General features: G+C 36.5%; 1 protein-coding gene across 2 annotated transcripts; it reads right to left on the bottom strand.

Moving 5' to 3' along the window:
- Positions 1–295: 295 nt before the first annotated feature.
- Positions 296–11227, bottom strand: LOC107863907 (protein PHOSPHATE STARVATION RESPONSE 1). 2 transcript variants are annotated; one of them, XM_016710105.2, is made up of 8 exons: positions 10857–11227; positions 6884–7585; positions 6540–6744; positions 6353–6429; positions 6215–6254; positions 4629–4686; positions 1520–1589; positions 296–1003 (listed from the first exon to the last, which is right to left on the bottom strand). In XM_016710105.2, the coding sequence occupies exons 2-8, from the start codon at positions 7493–7495 to the stop codon at positions 683–685; spliced, it is 1383 nt and encodes a 460-aa protein (XP_016565591.2). In that variant the 5' UTR covers positions 7496–7585; positions 10857–11227; the 3' UTR covers positions 296–682. The 2 variants fall into 2 exon arrangements, with proteins under 2 accessions (XP_016565591.2, XP_016565589.2); XM_016710103.2 differs by having other exon boundaries at positions 4629–4689; positions 10857–11138.
- Positions 11228–16928: the final 5701 nt, after the last annotated feature.

The following is a 16928-nucleotide window of genomic DNA, read 5'->3' as shown; positions in this document are numbered from 1 at the left end:
CAGAATAGTTATCCCACCCGCAATGTGGGATAATAATAACACTACAATTCCAAAATAAGTTGTGTTGTGATTTTATCCCAACCAAACATGGGATAAACTCATCATAAAATTAATCCTAGAATAAGTTATATCTTATCCCTCATGCCAAACGAGACCTTAGTTTATAATGACTACTTGTAATAAACCAAAACTAGTCTTCTACATGATGAAGGAAGATAACAGGGAAGACTAATAATCACTACTCTAGAATTCCTAAGCCTTCTTGAACATGATTAAGAAAAGAAGAAACAGCATCTTTAGCAAAGATTATATTTACATAATGTGACTCATTAGAATCCAAGCAACAAGAACTATTTTCCTTCCTGATACATAAGACTATAACTGAACAATTCATGTTCAGACAACCTACAATTTCACATTTGACATGTCGTGAAAGAGAGATACAGTTTACATTTCACATTTGACAACCTACAATTTCCAGAATACAACATACAGGTTCAATATTTCTTTATGATCTATTTCAAAAGAGAGGACATGTCGTGGCCCCTCTAGATATTGTCTATGAAAAGAATACCATGGTATTTTTAGCTCTCACGAGCCAACTCTGTTCTAATCAAGGATTTGATGTTCCAAGCATCAAAATATAACTATTCTACCAATAGTTTTTTGAACCTACAAATCCTTATTCATCCAATTTAGAGCGCTTTAAAGGTGGTGAATCAGATGGGCTGGTTATATTTGTCTCAGGATCTTCAAGAACTTCCCTTTCCCGCAGTTTCTGTTTCTCATCAACCTCTTTAGCAGTAACAAATTTTGACACTCCAGGATCGTTTGTGCCAGGGGAATTTTGAACTGCATCTGACAACTGTGCAAAGGCATCATCTGCCGTGGATGATGAGCCTTTAGCCAAGTCCACACCAGGCATTGACTTGCACTGCTTCTCAAACATCATCTGGAGGTATCGCCCCTGTTCTTCTATACGCAGCTGCAAATTTCTTTGAATCTGCAAATGTACATGACAATATAAGTGCACATAACATCGCAAGTGCTGCAAGTTAGTTACCACCAGACAATCAAATAAGAGATTGGACAAGCTGGCTGTTCATTTTATCGATGGCATAAGAAAGCTATTCTGTCACCCATGATAGAGAAGATTTTAGCGCCAACACTGAACTATGATCAACTCAAAACTGACTAATCAAAAGGATTAACTATTTATATCTCATTAGATCTTCAACAAGAAGGAAGAGAAACCTACAGATATTGCTTACGTTATAAATTAAACAGAAAAAGTACAAAGAAAAAAATCTAACGTGCACTTCAGTTATCTTCAGAATTATCTTATTACCATTGGAATGGAAGACCCGGAAAGGCCATAAGAAGCCAGAAGTTATACATAAGAAAATAAAACAAGACAAGCAGATATTCTCATATAACAGACAGGTCTTTGTTGAAGTTGTAAGCAATGACCACCAATCGAAGTGTTTGTACTTTTTATTTCAACAGAAAGATTCCATACCTCGAGCTGTTCATGGAGACGCTTCTGAACTTCCATCTGCAACCGCAATGCCTCAGTGATCTCAATTCCCCTGTATCACAGCCCAACACACCACATTTGAATGAAGCAAGTGTGCAACTAAAAAAGACAAATAAGATATAACAGGAAACTCAAAATTACATAAATAGAACCCCAGAAGCTACTACCTAGTCATTGATTCGAAGCACCATTAGTGCCATGTTAGATAATACATGCATAAAATTCACCACCTATCCGGCCATCATCCCACCTCCACCCACCCACTCACCCAGCGCGTCTTTCTCCTATTGGGTTACAAATAGATCCGTCAACTAAACATCTTCCACTACTAAGTACATTTCATGTTTCCTAATAACAGAAGTAAAATAAGTTAAGAGAGATGGTGTAGAAATCCAAGAAAAAAATTTGAGCCCACCATTTTTTGTTTAGGTTCACTTTTATTATATGTTTTTGGTGTCCATTATAAAGTAACTTGTAATAATTAAATGATACACCCAATACATGTAGAAGTAGGAATTCCTCTCATTAGTTTATGTGCAAGAGAATTTTGAATCTTCAGAGATTAGTCAGCTTTAAAACAACAACAACAACAACAACAACAGACCCAGTATATTCCAACAAAGTGAGGTCTGGGGAGGATAAAATGTACGCAGTCCATACCACTACCTCCGAGGAAGTAGAGAGACTGTTTTCGATAGACCCTCGGCTCAAGATAGAGAATAGTATACCAAGGTCGTAATGAGACATGAAACAGGTTGTATAGCATAACAGAAATAAGAGAGAGAAAAATATGAACAATAAGTCTCAGAGAAATGGGAAATAAGAGAAATACAAACAATACGGAATATGAAATAAGAACATAGATACCCATGTGGTAGTAACATGCCCTCACAGGCCTAAAACACCCACCACATCCAAACTCCCCTATCACCTAGCGATTACCTACACACTCACCCTAGCCGTCTACCTTAATCTGCGACCTCCACACCTTCCTGTCTAGGGTCATGTCCTCAGTAATCTGAAGCAGTTCCATGTCATGCCTAATCACCTCCCTCCAGTATTTCTTAGGCCTACCTCTACTCCTCTTGAAGCCATCCAAAGCTAGCCTCTCACACCTCCGAACAGGGGCATCGTGCCCCTCCTCATCACATGCCCAAACCATCTCAACCTTCCTTCTCGCATTTTGTCCTCCACCGAAGCCACTCCCACCTTCTCCCGGATAATCTCATTCCTAACTTTATTCTCTCTAGTTAGTCCATACATCCAACGCAACATTCTCATATCCGCCACCTTCAACCGTTGAATATGGGAGTTCTTGACTGGCCAACACTCCACTCCATACAGCATGGCCGGACGGACTGTCACTCTGTAGAATTTGCCTTTAAGCTTAAGTGGCACCTTCTTATCACACAACACTCCCGAGGCGAGCCTCCACTTCATCCAACCTGCGTCAATACGTTTAGTGACATCCTCATCAATCTCATCATTCCCCTGAATCACAGACCCCAGATACTTAAAACTATCCTTCTTACAAACATCCTGAGAATCCAACAACAACACCACACCGTCCTCCTGACTTGAGAAATTTACCCTCCAGAAAAATTGTCAAGTTTGGCTTTCCAATAGTCATTTTAACTAATGTATTTCTGTTGTAATTATTTGAATATTTTGAAATGCAGAGTTTTCAAACTTGTACAATTTTAGCATGTACATGATACTAATAGGTTGCCTGCAAAATGCAAATCACATTCCTATATGCAAGCCAAACCAGAATGTTAATTAAACAGAACCTAAGCATCATGTGATGCCTAGTGATAAGGGGACAGACCACATGCTAAGGTTATATAAATGCATTCCGGGACGCTGCTTTGTGGTATCCACATCAGGTAGGTCGCCATTGAGGACGATATAGAAACTATGTCGTGATTGCAAATGATGGTAGATCAAGCTGGTAATAGTCAGTTAATTCTATTGCAAATTAGAGGATAAACAAGCAATCCAAATTAACCAGGCAAAGGATATTTTCAAAAACATGACAAAATCAAGTGTGTGCATTATGTTGATGTGAACGTTTTGTTGGCCCAGGAATTGTTTAATAAAAAGCACAATGTCACAGGAAAAAAAGGGGATGACTCCCATCCCTCTGAAAATATCGAAACCTATGACGCCTATGGCGTAAGACCTAACAGGTTAAGCCACATCCACAATCTGAAAACATTATCAAGACAGATAACGATCAAACAGAACATTAAATCCGAAAATCCTTATCTAAACCAATGCCCACACCACAAACCAGAAACTGAAACTTCTGTCACCAAAACCAGACCATACCCAAGACCAATAAAACAGATACCTCCCGGATCAAGCCCAAGAGAAAACAATTCTGCATGTCAAAGAATTGGCTCATCACAAGGAACATACATCACGAGTTCATCAAAAAAGACAGAGACATCACTGAGCAGCCATGGCCCATGTTTCCAGCTTTTGTTCTTCAGAGGTTGTGGATAACATATCCAATGATGAATTTTCAGAAGGGAAAATCTAGAAGAGCTAGAAGAAAGAAGGTGACAATGAAGAGGAGATTCTGGACCAGTGGTGGGCCAACCCCTGATTACTGGAAACTCAGGTTGTCCCTTGCACAAAATTCGAGAATCTGTTATTTTAGGTGAGGAAAAGAAAACTATTAAATTTCCAATACTAGCTAGCGGATAGAGAGAATCCCCCCTGTGGAGGAGAATTTTATACTGAAAAAAACTAAGCAGCTAAGATGCCAGTTCAAAGGTCTTTTGAGCAGGATAGAAGTTTGGCGAGAGAAAGAAACAAGTCACTCTTCCTATATACTGTACCAAGCAGAGATATTCTTTTGTTCCAGTTGGGGGTGGGGAGGAGGGTGCAATTGGGTAACAGTCAGGGTATAAAGTGAAATGAAGGAGATAAGGGGAAGGCTTACGTTATAACTTCATAAAGGATATAACACGGAAGTTTCTCTTATGCATGGAATAATAAAGTGACTTGCAATAGTTATACCAATATTTTCAGAGGATATATAACATCTGATCAATAGAGCGGCGGACATGGAACAGCAACTTACGTTTTTAAGTCCAGAGATGACAAATCATCTAGTGAAGATTGTTTCTTCTCTGAAGACCCTGCTATGAGACGAAAGAAAAGAAAGTCAGTAACCAAAATCATCAGAAGACAAGAATGGATCGAAGTTAGTTAATCACAACCTGAAAATGACAAATGACAAGAAATACACAGGATATTTAGCAATGAAATAATTATGCTGATTAACCATTTAAGTTGAAGAGCATCTGACTCAGGTCAGAAAAAGACCCGCTCGGATTTTGTTACAAAACACCATAAAGTTTATAATACTCTCTATTTCCTGTTAGGGATGTTCAACATACTGACGCCCTTCCAGGTAAGATTTTTCATCCCCAAAACTAGCCTTCGCCAAAACATGTCCATCATGGAACAGATTTTCAATTAAAGTGGGTAAAATAGAGGGGAGGGGGGGAGGGGGGTCTATTTTAGTTCTTACATTGAGTGAAAAAGCAACAGATTCAGGAAAGAAGAGATGCAGGAGTAGTCTCTGGTACGAGAATTTATTTTAACTGAAAAGTTAATGCTTCTTTTACTAACAAGTAATGGCATTGATTTTAATGTTGGGAGTTTTTGGAATCCCTGCAGTTATAAGAGACTCGCACCCAGCAAACTGTGTTTTTACTGGGCACTACCATCTTGGGGTTATATTAATAAATTTATGTCTTATAGCAAGACAAAAACAGGAGTTAAGAAGAAAAAATACTGCACCCAGTGTAAGAGCAAACACAATTCAGCTAAGGAGAGAAGAGGGTTTTTTTTTTTGGGGGGGGGGGGAGGGGGGGAGGGGGTGCACATGCAAAAGAATTACATTGTGGGGGTGAACTAGGCTATGAGAAGTGATGTTACAAAACAAAGTACCTGATGTTGGAAATTGTGCGCAAAGTTTACTGGTTTCCTTAAATAGTCCCAAACTTTTAATTTTTCCTACAGTATAACTTTCCCAAAATATTATCTCATTCAACTCTTGACCAAGTCTCAACCCAAACATTGAAAAAAAAAAAAAAAAACACCTCACACGAAGTTCTCAAACAGAACACAAGTCCACGTTCCTGATATAGTACCAACTAAAGACCTGATTTGAGACTCATTGCTTCAAAAGCTAGTTGATAACTCACAGGTCCAAATCTTTCAGATCCAACATAGAATTTCTTCGTGGGCATCTTATTGCTACAACAAGAGAAAGCTCATTGATTATGCACTAGAAAGCTAGCATATGAAGAGCTGCCTAAGAATAATCTCATCAACTGCTACCATGCATAAATATAGATTGAAGAATTTCACATGAGATTTAAATACAAAAACAATAAGTTGACATATGAATAAAAATTAAAACATGCAAACACACAAACATACGCATGCACTCGCTAGTGAAGAACCTTTCAGATATCAAGAACTTAACAAAAATTAGACATCTACTGGCTCAAATGATTTTCACAGCTTGACAACAACAAAAAAGTCAAGAACAAGAACCAAACACTTCTTTAAAATTGCTTGAGAAAAGAGAAAAGTAAAATGAATGAAAAAGGAGACACATTGGCAAGCACAAAAGAATGAGAAATTTCTACATACCCTTTGATGCTTCTGGTTTATATCTAGCTGTTCGATATTTCTGCATTTCCAGAAAAATGGTTCACACCCATCAATTAAGAAATACAACAGGTCCATCTCTAAGAGGGACCAACTTGAGGGACATGAGATAGAACAAACCTGCAAATGGCTTTTTACATGATAGATGGTCAAACCTTCAACTTTCATCAATTTTAGCACTCCTTTGGGAGTAGCTCCTGCAGCTCAGGTACAATCAGAGAGTCAGACAACAGTCTATTACCAAAAGTCGGTTTATGATGCACAACAAGGAGATCTGTATTAAAAATGATGTAAGGAGAGAAATCACTTTCACTTCCACCAAGCTTGTTGACTGCTTCGACAAAGGCTTCATGAAGTTCTGGTGTCCAACGCATGCGTTGCTTTGTTGCAGCACTACTTGCAGGGGAGGATGCAGGAGCAATAGCTAAATTTTCTACAGGCACAGCCGGGATTTGCTCTGATTCTTGGACTTGCTGCATTTGGAAATTTAAAGGTTGTTTTTCCTCCTGATACTGCATGTTTGAACAAACAACAGGCAAGATAAGAATGGATCCCTCCTTTTGTTCTTTTAGCACGTATAAAAAGAGTAAGAACAGGAAAAGCAAATGAATGGGGAATATAAATTGAGCAGTCAATGCAGAATAAACTAACCTTCAGCTCCAAGTCGGCAATGCTTGTATCAGCCATGATGTCGTTCCAATTAGAAGTTAGAGCATCTTCATCATTAATTACAAGGTCTGCCCATTCCTGCCAATCACTTTGTTTATCGCTACAAGCTACCTGACTATTCTGGACAGGGGTATCCACTGAATAATCAAGGAAATTAGGTAATGGATCTATACACCAGGGTTCATGGTTTTCATTCAAATATTGGCTTGATGCTGTGGATTGAAGAACTCCCGAATGAGGAAATGTGATCGATGTCTCACTATATGTTGACTGAGAAATGAAAGATGTGGGTCCTGAATGTTTTTCCTGGGTTGAAACAGATGAGAAATGGAGATCTGCAGAAAATCCTGATGATGATGAGAACATATGACCAACAGCCCCACTGTTGGAAGGCAACGAAGAGGCAACAGTTCCAGGATGTTGCTTGAGTTCCTTCTCCATTGAAGCCTGCTGCAAGTCTGGAAACTTAGGGTACTTCTCTCCTAGGGCTGTTGGAAACATACACAGGGAAGAAGAAAGCGTCCCTGATGCACCACAATTACTAAGTTGACTTGCAACCACATTTTGAACAGACACAGCAGGACGTGCTTCCATTTGAACTTTGTGAAGGAGTACAACACACTACTATATTCTCCTCAATTAGTATCTTTCAATTTCTTAGTATCCTGTGGGCAAGATTGATTCCTGCATCATCAGCAGGCATCAGAATCAAAATTCCAAGAACCTGAAAGCCAATGCGTAACATACTTTGCATGTAGGATTATTAAGCACCCATGGTGCTCATGACTGGACACAATTATAAGGAAAAAATATAAAAGAAGAAAATAATCATTTAAAAAAATTAAGTCATTAACAACATAGATAGCTGGTAGCATCGATTATTATCAACAGAAACAACAAGCATGCTACAACTGAACAGGAGTATACAAGATAATTTCTTGCCTTATAATAGGAAAATTTAGATGGTCAAGCATAGTTTTATCAATGGTGAAAATTCAGCAAATGCAGAAGCTGCATGATAGTTACATGCTAAACCCTCAAATGAAAGTTATATGTCACTGTGACAGCTAACTTACAACCAAGCAAAGAAATCAAGCATGACTTGAGAGTAAGATGATGCAAGACCCTGGAAACTTCCAAGTAGAACATATTGTACATCAGGACTCTTTCTTGTAACCATACTAATTCGATGTAACTTATCACTAGTATTGCAACGTTGCCAACCAAAGATACTCATCACATTCACAATTTTAAGTTGTAGAAATGTTGAATAAAATAAAGAAGAATTGCACCATTGTAGTACATATGGAAATACTGTGCATTTTTCAGATATATCCACATTAGAAATCCCAACAGACTTAGCCGTTTATGTAATTATGCTTGTGTCAGGGTACGCCTGCCTATATCACAACTTCTTGTGAAGCGACTCTTCCCAAGACCCCGTATGAACGGGATGTTTCATGCACCAGGCTGCCATTCTTTTAGCTTTTTTATAGAAATCCAAATAGAATTATTTCTTTAAGAAATCAAACCAAAAGATTTATGATTTCTTGTCTCAGGTTCAAATCCTAGCAAAAGCAAAAACACTAGGTGATTTCTTTCTAAGTATCCAGTACCTGTGCTGGTGGAGTTAGAAGGTACCATGTTGAATTAGTCGAGATGCGAGAAAGTTGGTTGGACATCAAGGTTATTTTTAATTTAAAAAAAAGAAGAAAGATTAATGCTTTCTTCCGTGAATTTAGAAGGAAAGGAATTAAGTTGACATCAAGACTTTCATTCTCTTGCATGTATAGCAAGGATTCAACCATACAAGAGCAAAGTTATTAGAGTCGAGATTACATGCAAAAAGAGAGCAATTTTAGCACAAAGAATGAGCATAGCATGTGTTGGGAAAAAAAGGCTTGAATCTCGTCTTTGGCTGCAATGGCAGAAAGAGAATAGGACTTGAATGAGACACTACCAAACAAATGTAGCTCTGAGCTGAGCAGTGTTATCAAAGGTGCGCTTAAGCACTAAACCGAGGCTCAAAACGTGTTGAGCGCTTTGCCTGCTTAATGTATCTTCAGTGTCATCATCAATTTTCAAAGGCATACTTTTTTCTCGCCAATGAGCCTCTTTTGAAGAGCCGACACTAAACAATTGATATTTCACTTAATCGAAAATTTTTTCAATTCTTTTGTTCATATATTTGTCGCTGAAGCTTATAAATATTAATCTTAGACTAAACAAATATATTTGTATTTTTTTTCTATCTACGCTTTTTAAAATTACAGCCCACACTTTATTCATGTTTTTGAAAAGCCCCAATGGATCTTACAACTTTTTTACGCTTTTTTCTTTTGATAACACTGGAGTTGGGTAGTGATAGAAGTTGTGTAGTGTGTAGTATTATCAAACCGGATAAGAGATGAATAAATTTCAGAATGCAAGAAAAATCCACCAGCTATTAAACCATGTTTCTACAAGGCTAACCTCTTATATTCATCTTTTCCCTTTTGCTCGGAATAGAATTAATCATGTCAAGTTAATTTAGCACTAGACATCAGCTTTAACCTAAAGCTTCCGCCTTAATCTCAGTACCCCCACCAGATAAACTGAAAACAAAGTTGTAAGAAGTCCAGACTCAGAGTCAAAGTTGAAACTTTTAATCTCAACCTACTTAATCTATGCAAAAACAGGAAACATAATCAATTTAACTATGCTTCAAGCCCAAATTAGACTGAACGAATCCTTCTAGTCGCTGACTAGATTATAAATGCCCCAAGCAAACTCCTATCCTCGCAAAAGGTTCATATCAACTAAGTTAATTCCAAATAATTGGTATGCATATATGAAATCTTTGCTTTTTCCTGTTTTTTCTTCTAGGCAAACTATAAAGAATGTTGTAAGGCAACTTAGCCCACCCCAGCCCCCCACAAGAGAAATCCAATTGCAGCAACAATAAGACAATCAAAAACAACAACATACCCAGTGAAATCCCACAAGTCCCACAAGTGGGGTCTAGGGAGGTAGAGTGTACGCAAACCTTACCACTATCTCGTGGAGATAAAGAGGCTATTTTGAAAAGATCCTCGGTTCAAGTACAACAAATACAAGTACAAATAAGAAGAAAGCATAACAACTAACAAGGAAAGCAGTGGAAAGCCTATATGAAGTATGAACAGAACAAGAACAACAACAAAAATAGTGTGATAACTGAAACACAATAAACAACAGACGATGACAGATATCAAAAGCATGAACTACAGTCACAGCTAGTACAACCATAAACACCAACAAGCCTAAACCCTAGAAAATAAAGATAACACTGCACTACCTACTAATGTTCTACCCTAATACGCACCCTCCACACCCTCCTATCTGTAAAACAATCAAAATTAGAAAAAATAAAATATATGTCAAATTTACAGTCATGAAGCCATGCAGAAATCAACAATCACTCCTTTGGGATGCCCAATAGAAACGAAAAAAGTAGGTGATTTCTTCCCATCTTTCCTAGCCTTAATGGACAGAATTACCTAAAACCTGCGCACAAGCTAGCACCGACACCACAGTTACCAAAAAAATCACCCCTTTGGGATGGAAGATAATCCCAATCACTTTCCAATCCCAAACACACACACACCACACACAAGGAAACATGAAGCTAAATCAAGAATTCAGGATTATGGCCTTTTCTTTTTCGGAAAACCGTGGTGAGCTTTCGCGCACATCGACTAAATCGACGGCCACCTCCTACCACCAACAAATACCAGGTAACTCTATCTACCAACGGTAGGACAGATGGGAAGAATTGTCTGGTGTTCTTTACCTCTGCTAGAATTCAAACCTGAGACCACTAGGCCACACCCTTGGGTGCAAGCATTTCCATCAATAAACATTCAAATAACACAAAATTTAGACGAAAAACATCAAAATTATTGAAAGAAATGAAAAGGATATAAGTAATTATTACCTAAAAACGCAAAAAAAGCTTCAATTGAGAATCAAACAGCTCCATTTGCACCCCAAAAAAAAACGAACAGTCACACGGCAATCATAGAACAAAAAAAAAAAGTTCAATTGAAATTGAGTGGAGGGTATTTTGGTGGATTTCATTACATCATCGGATAAATCGAAAGAAGTTTGAAGGGTGAACGTTGATTTTTGGTTGGCTCGGAATTTTGTAATTCTTGTACAACAAACAGTGCCTAAGCTAGTTGCAGAGATTGTTGTCGTGGAGGTTGGGTTACACGCGCGCGTGAGAAGATACGGGGAATATGAGGAGAAGTTTGTGACTATCATGGGTGGGTCCCATTTGACAAAAACGTAATGCTATTGGTCTGTGACGTGACTGCCTCGTGCGGTGGCACGTGTGGTTAAAACCTCATTTTCATTCGGTATTTGATATTCGTCTCATATTGTTGACATTGTTAATCAATTTTATTACTATATAGTATTTTTAATCCATATTAATGAATGAATATAAAAATAATTTATTTAAACTTTTAAAGCGTATATTAATTATAGAGAAAAATTAAAAAATAATATTTATTATATTTTGATTTAGTAAATGATCAATTAATTTTGATTTTTAGTAAGATGATCAATTAATATATAACGGAGAAAGTAATAATCTATTCGTAATAACATGAAAATATTTGAAATTTTCTCAAAATATTTTTTCACTTTATTTAAAAAATAGCTTTTAATCATAAAAATTTTAAATATAATTTAAAATTATATTTGAAACTTAAAAAATACTCAAAATCTTGTTTTTACTTTTTCTAAATTTTTCTTTTTCAAATTTATCTCAAAATTTTTTATATTGTTTACAAAAATAATTTTTTAAAATTGTTTCATATATTTTAGATAAATTACATTAAAATTTATATATTTATGTTAAAAAATATTTAAATACAACGTCAACTCCAATTTCAACTTTAAAAATCTAAATAAAATTGCATTCATGGACATGCCCAGTAAACTCTCTTTATTCGTGGGAAAAGGATTTTAATATTCTAAGTAATCCTGAGATAAAATACATTTTATCTTATATTTGATTGGAGGAATTAATCAATATCGAGATAACTTATTCGCTATTTACACTGAAATAACTTATTCATGATGAGATAAATTATTTTAAATAATCTTGAAATAATTAATTCCAAAATTAGTTATTCAGGGATAACTATTTTCCAACCAAACTACCAAAAAAAAAAAAAAAAGAAGATTTTAATAATTGTGAGTTGAATACTATAGAATTCAAAGTGGTCTTTCGGTGGATTAAAGGCCATGTTGGGAGGCCCTCCGTTTTTATTTTTTTAAATTTCAATAATGCTTTTTTTTGGGGCGGGGGGGGGGGGGGCGCGTTAACCATATCGTAATGCTAACACACCCGGGGTGAGTGGTACCTTCGTTTTCTTTATTTGCTTAGAATTAGTGGTCATTAAGAATCTTGGAGACACGTGTCAGTCATAGAACCAATATTCATGTTAATACAACAACCAACAATAACATATCTAAAGTATTTCCATATAATGGGGTCTAGGAAAGGTAGAGCGTACGCAGATCATACCACTACCTCAGGTGCAGTAGAGAGGTTATTTTCGATAGACCCCCAACTCAGGACCGATAACAATATAACAGACACAAAATATAAATGCATATACACTAATACAGTATGCAAAATAAACTAACACTGCTAGCTAATACAAAAAACAATACAGCCACAAGATAATACTATAAACTATCTATTCGAGACATCACTCAAACACCACGAACAAGAAACTTCAGACACAAATAAAGTACTCTCCCCTACTGTTATCGATGCACTCCTACCCCCTAACCCTCTACCCTAATTCGCGTCCTCTAAATCTTCCTATCAAGGATCATGTCCTCTGGAAGCTGTAACTGTTCCATATCATGCCTAGTCGCTTCCCTTCAATATTTCTTCGACCTACCTCTACCCCGCCTGAAACCATACACAACCAGTGTCTCACACTTTCAAACCAGAGCATCCGAGCCCCTCCTCATAACGTGCCCGAACCAATGTAACCTCACTTCTCTCATCTTGTTTTCCACCAAAGTCACTCCAACCTTTTTCCGAATAATCTCATTCCTCATCTTATTTTTCCTAGTAAGGCCACACATCGATCACAACATCTTCATCTCTGCCACTTCAACTTTTGAATGTGGAAGTTCTTAACTGACCGACACTCCACTTCATACAACATAGCTGGTTGGACTATCACTCTGTAGAACTTACCTTTAAGCTTCAGAGGTACCTTCTCATTGCATAAGACTCTCGAAGCAAGTTTCCATTTGAACCACCCTACACCAATATGGTGTGTGACATCCTCATCAATCTCCTCATTCTCCTGAATCATAGACCCAGATACTTGAAACTCTTCATCTTCTGAATAACATGAGAATCTAGTTTTCTACCACGTCAGCCTCCCGCGATAAATCACTAAACTTATATTCCTAGTATTCTGTCTTGGTCCTGCTCAACCGAAATCCTTTAGACTAAAGGGTCATGTCTCCAAATCTCTAACTTATCATTAACTTCTGTAGAGTCTCGTCAATCAGTACCACGTCATATGCAAATAATATACACCAAGGAACCTCATCTTGTATACGTCACGTCAAAATATCCATCACCAAGGCAAATAAAAAAAGGCTAAGAGTCAATCCCTGGTGCAACCCTGTCAAAACTGAAAAGTGCTCTGAATCTCCACCCACCGTCCTAACATGAGTCTTTGCTCTATCATAAATGTCCTGAATTAACCTAGTGTAAGCCACGCGCACCCCTCTAGCCTCCAAGCACCTCCACAGAATCTCTTTGGGAACTCTATCATATGCTTTCTCAAGATCAATGAACACCATTTGTATGTCCTTCTTCTTCTCCTGAAACTACCCCACTAATCTCCTTACAAGGTGAATGGCCTCAATAGTTGAGTGACCAGATATGAAACCGAACTGATTCTCAGAGATAGTCACGATCCTTCTCAGCTTCAACTCTACCACCATTTCCCAAACCTTCATAGTATGACTCAAGAACTTGATACCCCTATAGTTATTGCAATTCTGAATCTCCCCTTTGTTCTTATATAATGGAATCATCGACTAAACCTTCACGCTTTGGGCATCTTCTCCCCCCTAAAATGATGTTGAACAACCTTGTCAATCACTCAAAACCTGCCCATCAGTGCTTTTCTAAAAATCCACCAAAATCTTGTCTGGCTTAGTCGCCCTACCCCTATGCATTTTGCAAATAACCCCTCCAACCTCCTCAACCTTGTACGCCTATAATAACCATAATCGCTACACCTCTTAGAATTCTCCAAGTCCCTCACACGAAACCTTTTTCCCCCTGTCGTTCAAAAGTTTATGAAAATAGGACTGCCACATCTTCCTAATGAGGGCATCCTTAACCAACACTGTATCATCCTCCTCCTTGATGCACTTTACTCGGTCAAGGTCACGAGCCCTTCACTTCCCGGGCTTGGCAAGCCTATACAAGTTCTTATTCCCATTTTTCTCCTCTAAAGTCGCATAAAAGCTCTTAAAAGTTGTTGCCTTAGCCATCATAACTGTTAACTTAGTCTTTCTTCTAGCTACCTTATATTACCTCATGTTAATAATAATTTAAAAATATGGATTTTCCAAGGCAGGGAATGAATTTAAGTTTGTAAGCTTAGTGTCACCGTGTCAGTGTACTGTTAGGTAAACTTGTCGTTCTAGATTACTCAATTTTTTCTTTTTTAATTTTTATGTAAAAAAATTAAATAACCTCTAAGTGCACAAAACTTAAACTTCAATATCAAAACTTAAGTTGGCATATTATTTGTATAGTTCAAATTTAAGATAATCATAAATATGATTAGGGGTGGATCTAGGGGCCTGAGTGGGGGGTTCTCGAGAACCCAGTAACTTCCATGTGGATCTAGTATTTATATAGAGAAATCTAGTAAAAATATAAGAATTATAAGTTGGGAACCCATAAACGAAGTGTATTGTTGTCCTATTCGAGTATAAGGACTTGTAGAAGTTTTAGTGACCTCTTGGTTGTGTGTTCAAATTTCCTTAGTTACTAATTTTTTTTATCTAACATGAAGAACCCACAAACTTTTAATCCTAGATCCGCCTCTGAATATTATTAAGCTTTACGATCCTCAACTTTAGACATATTTGAACCTCTTACCCAAAGTTTTTTTTTTAAAAGGAGTTTAGGGTCATCAAAATTACACTAAAGATTTCACAAGACTTTAAAACAACGATAGTGTGTGTGTGTATGTATAATCTATAATATATTAAAAATGTGAAAGACCATAGAAATATTATTTAAATTTTTTACCCTTCATTGAAAGTCTCTGCTTCAGACAAAATCATTTTTTCACTATTTTCCTAATATTTAAGAGTTTGAAAATTAATTAAATAATTATAGTAAACTTTTTCTTATTAGAAATCATCAAAATTAGTGACAATTAGTATCTTTTTTTATTAATTTAAGAAGTCTAAATCAACTAAAGTTGTTTCTAAGAAGATTTGAAAAATCTAGAAATAAATTTGAAAACATTTGAATAAGAAAAATATAAGAAATATCAAATTTGTAAAATATTTAAGTAATCAAAAAATTTCTAAAGATTTAACTATTAAAATAAGGAAAGATTTTAAATATAGAAAAAAAATATTCGTACTACAAATATGGTTCAAATCTATGAGTCTCTCTTTAGCCGCCAGCACCAAGAAAAGAAGGTACTGCATGACAAACATAAAAGTGAGGATCCATTAACCAATTGAAACTTCTAATAGTAAAATATAAATGTGCTTACAATAAAATATATGTTATGTTTATAGTATTATATTAAAATGTGAAGGATCTTTGAAAAGTAACGTGGGAAGGATCTTTGAGAAGTGATTTGAATTTTTTGCACTTTATTAAAAACCTTCGTAATACACAAAATCATCTAATATTCATAGGGGTCCTATTACAATTCTGGGGCCTAAAGGGAAAGTTTTTTTGATTAAAAAACTCCAAAGGGGCATATCAAAATATAAAAATACCAAAACGGACAAGGTAAACACAGGTGATTACCTTGTCCATCAAAAGTTAACGACGTCTAGCTACATGCTAAAGTGCAAGGTAAAATCATGATTTTACCTTACAAGGTAAATAGACCATCTTACCTAATCTTACCTTATATGTTAATGAAAGATTGGCTGACAAAGTGTAAGGTAAAATCGTGATTTTACCTTGCAAGGTAAATGGAGTCACTTACCTTATCCTTTGACTGGAAAAAAAGGGAAGGAGTGTCTGCAAGATGGCACTTTAACTCTTCCGGACTTTCTTCAGTATGATCCAAATATGAAATTTCTATGGAAAAATGATTGTCGGTATAGACACCAACAGGTGTAGATTCTTCATGAATATTTCCATCATTATTATCATTATCGTCGTCATCATAAGGCTGATCATCATCTAACGATTCATAATGTAAAGGTTCATCACTATCCAACTCCAGTTGTACGTCGTCGTTGTTGTTTACAATTTGTATGAGTTGAGTGAGCATACCTGATACACCCAACTTACACCTCTCTTACGAGAGAGTAAGCGGTCACTATCAAATATAGAATTCAACCAGGTTGGGTGTCGAATCCCACAGGGAATACCATGTTCACTAAGTATTGTGATTATTATCAGCCTGTTGATCAAAGGTTCCTGAGTAAAGGGGTTTTAATTTATGAATTATATTGTAAATAATTGTAATAGAGTTGTTCCAACTAATGATTCTTTTCACAAGTAGTAATTCAATGATATTAAACAAACTAGAGTTATGGTTACCAAGATGCTTAAACAACTAGGGTTGTGAATCATTTTTGAGTTCCAATTAATAACTTCAATTGCAAGAGTAGTTGAATCCTATTGTTTACCCATCAGTTTCTAAACCTCAATGGATAGTTCATCCTTAATTCTCTCAAACTTAAAGAATGTATTAATTATTCAACTATTTTCTCATGTAGGTCAATCCTGTTAAGGCATTTT

The sequence above is a fragment of the Capsicum annuum genome, chromosome 3, assembly GCF_002878395.1.
Source record: "Capsicum annuum cultivar UCD-10X-F1 chromosome 3, UCD10Xv1.1, whole genome shotgun sequence".
NCBI lineage: Eukaryota > Viridiplantae > Streptophyta > Magnoliopsida > Solanales > Solanaceae > Capsicum > Capsicum annuum.
This window is presented reverse-complemented; position numbering and strand designations above follow the sequence as displayed.

Bases quoted from the DNA above. Each gene is read 5' to 3' on its own strand.
- LOC107863907 (XM_016710103.2), bottom strand. From the start codon at position 7,495: ATGGAAGCACGTCCTGCTGTGTCTGTTCAAAATGTGGTTGCAAGTCAA. The intron at 6,430-6,539 runs GTGATTTCTCTC...CCTGAGCTGCAG, and splicing joins CAAGCTTGGTGGAAGTGAAA to GAGCTACTCCCAAAGGAGTG. The intron at 1,590-4,628 runs GTAAGTTGCTGT...GCTGTGATACAG, and splicing joins TCATCTCTGGACTTAAAAAC to GGGAATTGAGATCACTGAGG.